The 11,886-nt window shown below is 34.8% G+C and overlaps 1 protein-coding gene across 1 annotated transcript; it reads left to right on the top strand.

The window, feature by feature from the left end:
- The first annotated feature begins 10,711 nt into the window (after positions 1–10,711).
- Positions 10,712–11,756, top strand: LOC112728220 (probable pectinesterase/pectinesterase inhibitor 17). Its single transcript, XM_025778266.3, has one exon. The coding sequence runs from the start codon at positions 10,866–10,868 to the stop codon at positions 11,739–11,741; it is 876 nt and encodes a 291-aa protein (XP_025634051.1). The 5' UTR covers positions 10,712–10,865; the 3' UTR covers positions 11,742–11,756.
- Positions 11,757–11,886: the final 130 nt, after the last annotated feature.

Genomic DNA, 11,886 nt, shown 5'->3' with positions numbered 1-11,886 from the left:
GACTGGTTATCCAAGAACCGCGTTCTATTAGATTGCTCGGCGAAAATAGTGTATTTCATGCCTGAAGACACTGAAGGGCCGGTTGTAGTGAATAACTACTACTTGAATTCCATGATGGTGAACTGTTCTGGGGCTGAATGTCAGGGGATATTGTTGCTAGCTGCGGGTGTTTCGGGTGATGATCAAGATTTGGAACAAATCCCAGTTGTGTGTGAGTTTCCGGAGGTGTTCCCTGATGATATTGATGAATTTCCACCGAAACGGGAAGTTGAGTTTGCTATTGATTTAGTACCTGGGGCCGGACCAATCTCGAGTGCTCCTTACAGGATGTCGCCTCTAGAAATGGCCGAATTGAAGTCTCAACTGGAGGATCTGTTGGGTAAGAATTTTATCCGACCAAGTGTATCTCCGTGGGGTGCGCCAGTATTATTGGTGAAGAAGAAAGATGGAACCATGCGCTTATGTGTTGACTATAGGCAGCTGAATAAGGTTACAGTGAAGAATAAATATCCGCTGCCAAGGATTGATGACCTGATGGACCAATTACAGGGAGCTGGCGTGTTCTCCAAGATTGATCTACGATCCGGATACCACCAGATAAGGGTTAGAGATGAGGATATCCCAAAGACTGCCTTCAGAACGCGCTATGGCCACTATGAATATACCGTGATGTCCTTCGGACTAACTAACGCTCCGGCGATATTCATGGATTACATGAACAGAATTTTCCATCCATATCTGGATAAGTTTGTTGTTGTGTTTATTGACGACATTCTTATCTATTCTAAGACTGAGGATGAGCATGCTGAACACTTGCGAACAGTGCTACAAATTCTGAAGGATAGGAAGTTGTATGCCAAGCTATCCAAGTGTGAGTTCTGGAAGTCTGAGGTGAAATTTCTTGGCCATGTGGTAAGTAAACAAGGAATAGCAGTGGATCCCGCTAAGGTTGAGGCGGTGATGAATTGGGAGCGGCCAACTTCAGTGACGGAAATCAGGAGTTTCTTAGGCTTGGCGGGTTATTATCGAAGGTTCATTAAAGGGTTTTCACAGCTCTCTTTACCCTTAACGAAGCTGACCAGGAAGGATGTTCCTTTTGTGTGGACTCCCGAGTGTGAGGAGAGTTTCCTTGCCTTAAAGCAGATATTGACTACCGCCCCTGTACTAGTGTTGCCTGAGCCGAGAGAACCATTCGAGGTGTACTGTGATGCATCCTTGAAAGGTTTAGGATGCGTGTTGATGCAGCATCATAAGGTTGTAGCTTATGCCTCACGTCAATTAAGACCTCATGAAAGAAACTATCCGACTCATGATTTGGAACTTGCAGCCGTTGTCTTTGCCTTGAAGATTTGGAGGCATTATCTCTATGGAGTGAAATTTCAAGTCTTCTCGGACCATAAGAGTCTGAAGTACCTGTTTGAACAAAAAGAATTGAATATGCGTCAGAGGAGGTGGATGGAACTTCTGAAGGATTATGACTTCGAGCTAAACTATCATCCGGGAAAGGCGAATGTAGTGGCGGATGCCTTGAGTAGAAAATCCCTATGTGCTGCTTGGATGATGCTGAGAGAGGAAGAGTTGTTGAGAGCCTTCGAAGGATTGAAATTGGGAATCAGAGAAGAGTTTGGGACTTTATGCTTAAGCCAATTACAGATCTCAAGCGAATTCAAGGCTGAACTGATAAAGGCTCATCAGAACGACCAAGAATTGTATAAGATTTTGCCGGCGATTGAGAAAGGCAAGCAATGGAGAGTGTCAGAAGATAGAGATGGATTGTGGAGGTTCAAGGGCCGGATAATTGTGCCAGATGTTGGGGATTTGCGACATAACATATTGAAGGAAGCTCATAAGAGCGGGTTCTCCATTCATCCTGGAAGCACTAAGATGTACCAAGACTTAAAAACGATGTTCTGGTGGCCAGGAATGAAAAATGATGTGGCGTTACATGTTTCTAAATGCCTAACTTGTCAGAAAGTTAAGATCGAACACCAAAAGCCAGCAGGAACCCTTCAACCTTTGGAGATTCCACAGTGGAAATGGGAGAGCATTGCTATGGATTTTGTTTTGGGCTTACCAAGGACTCGGACCGGTTGTGATGCTATTTGGGTGGTTATAGACCGATTGACCAAATCAGCTCATTTTCTGCCTATTCGGATAAGTTGTTCTATGGAGGAGTTGGCGCGCTTATATATAAAGGAGATTGTGAGGTTACATGGCGTACCTTCCACCATTGTATCGGATAGAGATCCTCGCTTTACATCACGGTTCTGGGGTGCATTTCAACGAGCTTTTGGCACTCAATTGAGCTTAAGCACTGCCTATCATCCTCAGACGGATGGCCAATCAGAAAGAACAATCCAAACCTTGGAAGACATGTTAAGAGCTTGTGTTTTGGATCAACCGGCGAGCTGGGATCGATATATGCCTTTGGTAGAATTTGCTTATAACAATAGCTATCATGCAAGTATTGGAATGGCTCCATATGAGGCTTTGTATGGAAGAAAATGCCAGTCTCCATTATGTTGGTACGAAGCAGGAGAAAAGAGCTTGATAGGACCTGAAATGGTAAGTGAAACCACTGAGCAAATAAAGAGAATTCGGAGTCGAATGCTTGAAGCTCAAAGCCGTCAGAAGAGCTATGCAGACCGAAGACGGAAGCCTCTAGAATTTGAGGAAGGAGAGTACGTCTTCTTGAAGGTTACTCCAACCACTGGAATAGGGAGGTCCATCAAAACCAAGAAGTTAAATCCCCGTTACATTGGACCGTTTGAAATCCTGAAGAGAATTGGACCAGTGGCGTATAGGATCGCGTTACCACCACATCTTTCGAACCTGCATGACGTGTTCCATGTATCGCAGCTTCGTAAATACACTTTTGATCCTAGTCATGTCCTAGAACCGGAATCAGTCCAAGTGAGAGAAGACCTGACGCTTCCAGTAACTCCGGTTAGGATTGATGATACCAGCACCAAACGTCTCCGCGGAAAGGAAGTTTCTTTGGTGAAAGTAGCTTGGAGTCGGGCAGGTATTGAAGAACATACCTGGGAGCTTGAATCAGAGATGCGAAAGGACTACCCACACCTCTTTTCAGGTAACTCCCTCTGAATTTTGAGGACAAAATTCCTAATTAGGTGGGTAGGATGTAAACCCCGCTAAAATCGGTAAATTATTAGTTAATATATTGAATTTTAATTAGGAAAGTTAAAAATACAAAACTAATATTGAAATAGGATAGAGCTCGTCGAAACGAAAATTTTGATACCAATTTCGATAATTTGGCCCAAAATCGGACCGGAAGGGCCGAACCGGTTGAACCGGGGCCCAAACCGGACCCATGGGTTCAACCGGGCCCCTAACATAAATGAAGCAGCAGCTTCATCTTCTCCATTTCACCACAGCAACGAAAAACACAGCAAGGGGGAGAAGAGAAGAAACCTAACCCTCACCATTCCTTCCAACTACCATAACTTCCTCATCCGGGCTCCGATTGCCGCACCGTTCGCGGCCACGCGCTCAGCGCGTCGAGCTCTACCTTTCTATCCAAACAATTTCTCTGGTAAGCCTTCTATTGAGTTCAGAATCTCTATCCCTCTTTCTTTGGTAAACTTGAAAACCTATAGTGAATCTTGTCTAATTTTTGTGTTCTAGGTTCAAGTTAGATTCCGGAACTTGTGGGCTCAAGCTATTGAGCATATGGGTATGGTAAGAACACCCTAACCCTAGCTCAATCTTGTTTTTGGTAATAGAGAACTGAATTGGAACATATATATGTGTATTAGGTGTAGTTTAAGAGGGTGTTTATGCATTGAACTTGAATTTGGATTACTTGGAGCTTTGTTGGTGACAAGGCTTGCTTTGGGGCTGTTTGATTGAGCTTGGAGGGGCTGTGATTTTATGTTGAGAAGCTGCCTTGGGTGAATTAAGTGATCGGCCAAGGTATGGTTTAAGTTTCGCACGTTTAATATTTACGGTGTTGTGAAAACTCAGGTTAGAGGAACCATAGAATAAGTTGGATTGTTTGTTGTATTTAATGATTAGCCTTGTAATGTTGTTAGAATAGATTTGTTAGTGAATTTATATATTAGAATTATGAGGTGTGAAAGCTATTAATAGTGTGCTCTTATATTTATTTATGATGGATTAGAATTGGTGTTTGTTAATAAGGATGTAGAGTTGTGTTGTGGTGGTATTGTATATGCTGTAACTAATTATGTAATGATCGGAATTGCATGAGACCAAGTTTGGGCTAAACTTGGGAATATAAGGAACTAAACTGGAAATTTTGGGACTTTTTTGTTAAATATACAATTTATGGCAAATTTTTAAAGTTAGGTTGTTAAATCTGTCCAGCAGCAGAAAAGATCAAACAGGCAGCAACTTGTTTGTCTTGCTGCGACTTTTACGAGTTGAGTCTTGGAGCGAAACCAATTTTGTTATAAAATTTGATTAACTTTCTTTAGTTCTCTAAAATTTCAGAATTTTAAGAGTTGAGGATTGGGAGCTGTGAATTTTTGAATATTGGTGGTCAAAACTAAAAAGAAACAGATTTCAGCAAGCTATGCATCAACTTCCAATGCTTGTAACTCTTAGAATTAAATAGAAATTGGGTTGCAACCAAGACACACTTGTTTTTAGATGAGCTAGGGGTTCTCAAATCAAAATTTAGCTTAATTGGAGTTTTGTAATAAAAGTTATTCCAATTGAAAGGTACTAAGCTTGTTGGTTTTTAAAACAGATTTTGTCTCATTTTTACTTAACTTCCAGGTAATGTAACTTTTTCATTAAAAATGGTATTGACTCAGAACCAATTGAGAAAGAAACCTGGATGAGTAAATTTTAACTACATTAATTTTCAAAGTCATTGGATTTAACTTGGATTTTATATTGAATTTTGAATATCACATGCTGCTGCTGTTTTTCTGGTTTTATGCACTGCAGAGCAGTCACGGTTTTTCCTTTATTCCTGAGGCTAGAAAAATCAGAAAATTATGATATTTAGTTTGTTAGAAAGCTTATTTCAATATGAACGCCTGGACATAAAGTTTGTGCAATTCCGAGTTCATTTGCTATATTAAAAATAGAAAAGAAAATAGAGTGTCGAGGATGTCTTAGTGATAGTCATGAGTTCGAGAAGTTAAAGTTCAATCCTCGTGTGATGTGATTGATTTAATGTTAGAGTTGGGTTGATTTTAAGATTATTCGATATTAAGAAGGATGAGAAGAGTTTGATAAAAAGTTTGGTCAGGACCCGGAAAGGGTAATCAAGTTGAATTATAAGGGAATGACGATGAAAAATGTGAAAGGGAGGTTGTTAATAAAAGGAGTTAATATGCCATGGCTTGATGAATGATTAAATAATGATTATGACTATGAAATGGCTTATGAATAATGCTATCTGAGATACGAGTTCCCTGGGTAAGAGCCGTGGCTCGCCACCACGTGTTCCAGGTTGAATCTCGATACTCTGTTGACCCTACGTCGTAAGGGTGACCGGGCACGTATAAATTCCCGGGTATGGATAGCCCCCATTGAGTGATTATATGATGATTGAATGTGAACTCTATGCATAGACTCTTGGGGATGCGCGACGGGGGACAGTCTAAGGTTTTCGGACTTGTCGGGTTGGCTGGATAACCGACAGATGGGCCCCATCAGCCATAGGACAGGCATGCATCATATGCATTTGTTTGTATTGATTGCTATGCATTTTTTTGGGTATGCCTAATTGATATATATTACCTGCTATTTGTTATACTTGTTATTTGTACTATTTGATCATTACTTGTGCGTGAACTTGTTTGGTTGCTTGTTTCTGTTACATTCTGAATGATGAAAGGATGGAGAAAACGGAGGAAATGGTTTGATGTTAGGTTAAGCTTGAACTTGAGTAAGTTAGGCAGATTTAGAATACCTACCCCTGTTTATGGCTTCTGTTTAGTACTTAAGTTGGTTAATTGAATAACGGAGTTCTAGGATTGCCTATGGCATTCTCAGGACCGTATTTCTTATACGCGTGGCACTTTTACCATGCTGAGAACCTCCGGTTCTCATTCCATATTGTATTGTTGTTTCTCAGATGCAGGTCGAGAGGCTCCTCGCTAGGCGTCTGGATTCTGGAAAGCGAAGTAGTCCTTGGGTATATTTTGGTTTCTATTTGTATATATGTATGTATATGTGTAGCTTACTCTCCAAGTAACTTATGTATGCTGCTCCTCTTAGAGGTTGAGGGAGAGATAGGAGTTTACTTTGGTATTTTGGTATATTTTGGGGACACTTATGTATGTTTATATGTATATATGTATCCTCCGGCCAGCCTTAGCTTCGCAGGCTGAGTCAGAGGCTAGTTATGTTGTTCCTTGGCTTTTCTTTATCCCTTCGTTTATTGTTTTATCATGTTCCTATTAGGTTTCTTAGCACGCAAGTAATCCTATTCCTTGAGCGTTGCGCTTTTTATTTTGCGATTTTTGTTTACCCGCTCTGTTTCAAGGCTCCTAGTATATTATTTCTTTCAGTATTATATGTATATCCTTACTATTAAAGGTCTGTAATACCACACTACCTCTGTTCTATGACTTAAGCATAAAACACTGTGTAGTAGGGTGTTACATGCTACATTTGAGAATGAACTTTGGTGCTGAATTAATGATTGTGTTGTTTGATTGCGTGGTTGGTTTCTGATTGAGATTTTTCTTATAAGAAAGGAAATGTTTCGGATTTTTGAAAGATTAAACGTTTCTTTGAAAAGGTTTTAAATGATTACCTACTGGTTTTTAAAAGATTCATAAGGCAATGATAATCACTGAGCTTGAAAACAGTTTTCTTATTAAATATCTTCTTATGACAACTTTGAAACTGCGTGGTGAGACCGTGTGGTTAGGTTCTCACCTCCTACAGCTTTACCTTTTCAGGAACCGGGTGAAGAAGCATTAAGAAGAGTTGTACTGCGTTTGGTTTATAAGATGTTGTATTAATTAGATTATTTTCTTCCCTCGTCTTTGTTATTATAAGTTTGTAAGAGGGATATGAATTGTATGTTTTATATGTATATTATATTATGAGTTATTACGTAAGGAGTCTTATATATGAATCTATGCCTGTTTGTATTTTTCTTAAGATAAAGTGTTTATTTTCGGTTTTCTAAGAAATCAGCGATACAATGTCGAGTCACAGGCTCCTATTTTAGTATTTAGTATCTTAAATAGTCGTAATACTTCTTGCTATCAGAGTAGCGCAGCCGGAAGCGTGACTTCTAATAGTGAGGGTGTTACAGATAATATAATATACTCTTCAAATATTGTATATTTAAATATTAAAAATATAATACACTCTTGTGAATTATCTCACTTTAAAAATTTTAAAAAATATCATAAAATAAAATTTAATAATTAAATATTACTCTAAAATTTGATTAATAGCTAAAAAAGTTAGCCGATGATAACTTATAGTATGTCAATTTCACACGTTGAAGAAGTTCTCACTTCTCGGAAAGTCATTTTTATAAGAGAGGACTACAAAATCTCATGGTCAAAAGTTCCAGCCATCGTTATCCGTATGTTTTTTGTTATTTGTACTTTCTCTATTTTTTTTTTAGATTTTTTCAGATAGATATATAGGCAATAAAATTCTAAAGTGACAAATAAAAAAATTATAAATCTAAATTTTTTCTTAACTTTGTTTAAATACCAAAATATGCATTTAAAAACAAAATTAAAAAAAAAAATACAATAGATAGATATAACGGAGTACGACAAACAAAAATGTAAACATCATGCCATATTGAATGTCCATTTGTGAACTAACTAACTGACTTAACGTAAACAAAGGGATCTATCATGGGAAAATTGACATTTGATGCATACTTACTAATATAATATGCTTACAAATTAAAGTACGTACGTAACGTAAGGAATTACGAATGGAAGAGATCAGAGGGCTCTTTCGGAATTTCACATAGTCAAGAGTCCCCGTCCTTATCCTTACTACATAAGAAAACTAAAGAGAACCAATTATTAGTACCTACTCTTTCTTATACATTATTGAGATGGAAAATGAAAAGAAGAAAAATTCATGATTGGTAGGCTGGTTGTTTTAGTTATATTTTATAAAAGTTTTTGTTATGTTATAATATTAAGTTTATTTCTGAAGAAAATACAAATAAATAATTAAGTGTTGACGCAACAACATAACTGAAATTTAATAAATTATCTCAAAAATATTATTATTCATATTAACACCATTTCTTGTTAAGTTATACTTAATTAGTCTATATTTCAAAACTTAAATGTTCAAATGATATCATTAATTCCGCAACTAACTAATTACTAAATTCTGCAATTTAATTTGAGATGTTAGTGTCAGAAAAATATTTTTCTTACAATAAATATTTTCAATATTTGAATAAAATATAATTATTATTAATTAATTATATATTTAAATTATTTTTTAATTAATAAAATAAAGAGAATATGTGTCTAATTATTAAGAAAATAGTCAAAATACTGATATTAAGCCGAGTATAGACGGAGCGAATTGTTGGTGTTATAACTTAGAAGTGGTTTAATTTGGCTAAGACTAAACTCTTCTATTTCATTTTTTCAGAAAAAGGTCCGCCAAAACCAAGGGAATAACAAGTTTCTATTACAATAATATGTCAAAGTTCGTAATTTGAATTTTTCAAAAATCTCAGTCTAGCATAATAATGTAATGCGTTCCAGCCAGTTGGAAGTCATCCTATGCTTTTTCCGAATTCATGATTGTTCTGCTCTAATTAACAGTTTATCCATATACGAATATATTTGCTTTTGAAAAATGTTTGGACTAATATTCTTTTATTAATATTATTTAATATTTTAAATATTATTATAATAAAATTATTTTTTAAAAAAAATTTAAACTAAAAAAATACACATAAATAGTTTATTTTTAGTACTACTACAACAAAAATATATTTAGTGGCAATACATTATGTGTATTAATTGATTTTTTTGTAACTATTATATATTTATCATTATTATTATATGTTATAATAATAATTATATATTTTTAATGACAAATAAAAAGGTATTTATTGATAATTATATAATTATTGTTAAAATTTTTTAACAATAAAGCATAAGATAACTAATGTTTAATTATCAGTAAATATATTAGCAACTATTTTTATTGCTGTTAAAAATAAAATAAATAATTATTAAAAGTGATTTTTCTAGTAATAACACATTTTTTTAAGTAAGAGTCTCTTTTGAGTTTATTTAAATTTTTTTGCTAGGCATTTTTTTCTTTTTTTTTTATTTGTCGTATGTTATTTTTTTACTCTTGAAGAATAACAAATTATTGAATTCTAAATCTTTTGGTAATCAAAGTTTAGATTATAGAAATTTTGATATCATGTCATAATACTATTTTTTCTAAAATTCAAATTGAAAGGAAAAGACACATACATATTTATATTTCTAACAAATATTACGTTTAAAAGTACATTTAATTTATTGACTAATTATTAATATAAAATAATAAATTTTGTTAGTCATGTAAGATTATTTTTTTTATTGATTTTCTATTTAAAATATATCTGTTAAAAGTTTGTATATACAATAACTTGTTCAAGATGCAACCTCAAATTTATTTCTACAAATAAGTATTCTAAACTATGTATAATTTTATCCATTTTTATATATCCTCCCTTCCACCAAAAAGAAAAACAAACAAAAAAATAGTTTAACATTCGAACTTTCAACTCCTATGTTGGGTCCTGTTTGAATATATTATCTTAAATATAGAAATTTATTGTTATTAGTACCAACTATAGATATAGCTCATTTACACCGGTTTAGTTTGTGAACATATTTTATCTTTAATTTTACTCTCTTTTTTTATTAAAAAAAATTTCTACTAAACAATTCCTTACTTGGATAATTAAGTATAAAAAAATACTGAATTAATCATTTGAGATATAAATATATAACATATACTAATCGTACGTCCACAGAGTGTATCTACTCTACTCTAATTATTTTTTATTTTTTATTTTCTCATGTTGTAGCCTAGGTAAACAAGTTAAATTAAATGAAATATGTACTACAAAGTAACCAATGTGCTATATTGTCATCCTAGTTGACAAGCAAAATCTAATACAGTTAGCTAGCTATAGCCTCCAACAAAGAACACACGCAATAACAAACAAAGAATGAGAATAATTATTGACGCGTTTCAAATAATGTGTGTTGGCTGCTTACTAAATAAAATTGAAGGTCAACATGTGCTCCATGCAAATTGAAAGTCAAATAACTCCACCAATCATATCAACCATATTGCTACCATCCAACTTATTACATATAGATATATTGTTTGAGAATTATCACTAAAACTAATACACAATTTGTTTGTTTAATTTCTTGTTAAGAGTATACTTTGAATGTATTGAAAATTTTATTTTTTTAACAAAAATAAATGTAGACTTAATTAGTTTATCTATATAATATATAATATCTTATCTAATTAATTTGTAATGTTTAGAAAGTAAACTCAGTTTATTAATTAAAGACACAGATAGAAAGAAGCAAAAACAAAAGGGAATTGTAAAAGTACAAAGCTTGTGGCTCCCCATGATTACATTCCCCATAATCTCAAACAACCTTTCATATATGTTCCTCTATATAAAGGCATCCCATAAACACAAGTAACACCATCCAATTATCTTCAATCAAAACACAAATTATCAAAACCCATTTTCTCTTATATACATCATCCCTTCTTCATTCAATTTTCAAGTACTTCAAATTATACTCCATTTAATTAAGAGTTTAATTAAGGGCATTATTGTTAAGTATTGAAGGCTAGCTATACTAACAATATTTTTAATAACCATGTCACCTTTTCATTCCCTTGTAATACTCTTGATTCCTTTCCTACTTTCCTCCATTGTTACTTCATATTCATATAATGACCTTAAACTTTGGTGTGGCCAAACACCTAATCCTCAACCATGTGAGTATCTCTTGAGCAAAAACCCTAATCACTTGCACAAACCCATTAAGCGAAAATCTGATTTTCTCAAGCTTTCATTGCAACTTGCTCAAGAGAGAGCACTCATAGGACATGCAAACACTCTTTCACTTGGATCAAAGTGCCGCAACCAACTTGAAAGAGTTGCATGGAATGATTGTGTAGAGCTCTATCAACAAACCATTCAAAAGCTCAACAAAACCCTAGACCCTAACACCAAATGCTCCCAAGTTGATGCCCAAACATGGCTTAGCACTGCTCTCACAAACCTTGAGACATGCAAAGCTGGCTTCTATGAACTTGGTGTTCAAGACTATGTCCTTCCTCTAATGTCCAACAATGTTACTAAGTTGCTAAGCAACACTTTGGCTCTTAACAACAATGGTGAATCTCATCAAGAACCAAGTTACAAAGATGGATTCCCAACATGGGTCAAGCCCGGTGATAGAAAATTGTTGCAAGCATCTTCTCCGGCTTCTAGGGCTAATGTAGTGGTAGCTAAAGATGGATCTGGAAAATACACCACAGTGAATGCTGCCATAAATGCTGCACCAAAGAATAGCAATGGAAGGTATGTGATATATGTGAAGGGTGGGATATACAATGAGCAAGTTGAAATAAAGACAAAGAATATAATGTTGGTCGGAGATGGTATTGGAAAAACCATAATCACAGGTAGCAAAAGTGTTGGAGGTGGCACTACAACCTTTCGTTCAGCCACAGTTGGTAAGTTTTAATTTTTTTTTTTAATATTTTTTTCTTACTCATAAAACTATGGCAACTACTCAAATGAAGATGGCAAAAATATCTTCTCATGAAGATGCTTTGTTTAAAAGTGTGGTTTATTTATTTAGCCACACTTTAAAAAAAATAACACTTTTA

Source organism: Arachis hypogaea, chromosome 12 (assembly GCF_003086295.3).
Source record: "Arachis hypogaea cultivar Tifrunner chromosome 12, arahy.Tifrunner.gnm2.J5K5, whole genome shotgun sequence".
Taxonomy (NCBI): Eukaryota; Viridiplantae; Streptophyta; class Magnoliopsida; order Fabales; family Fabaceae; genus Arachis; species Arachis hypogaea.
This window is presented reverse-complemented; position numbering and strand designations above follow the sequence as displayed.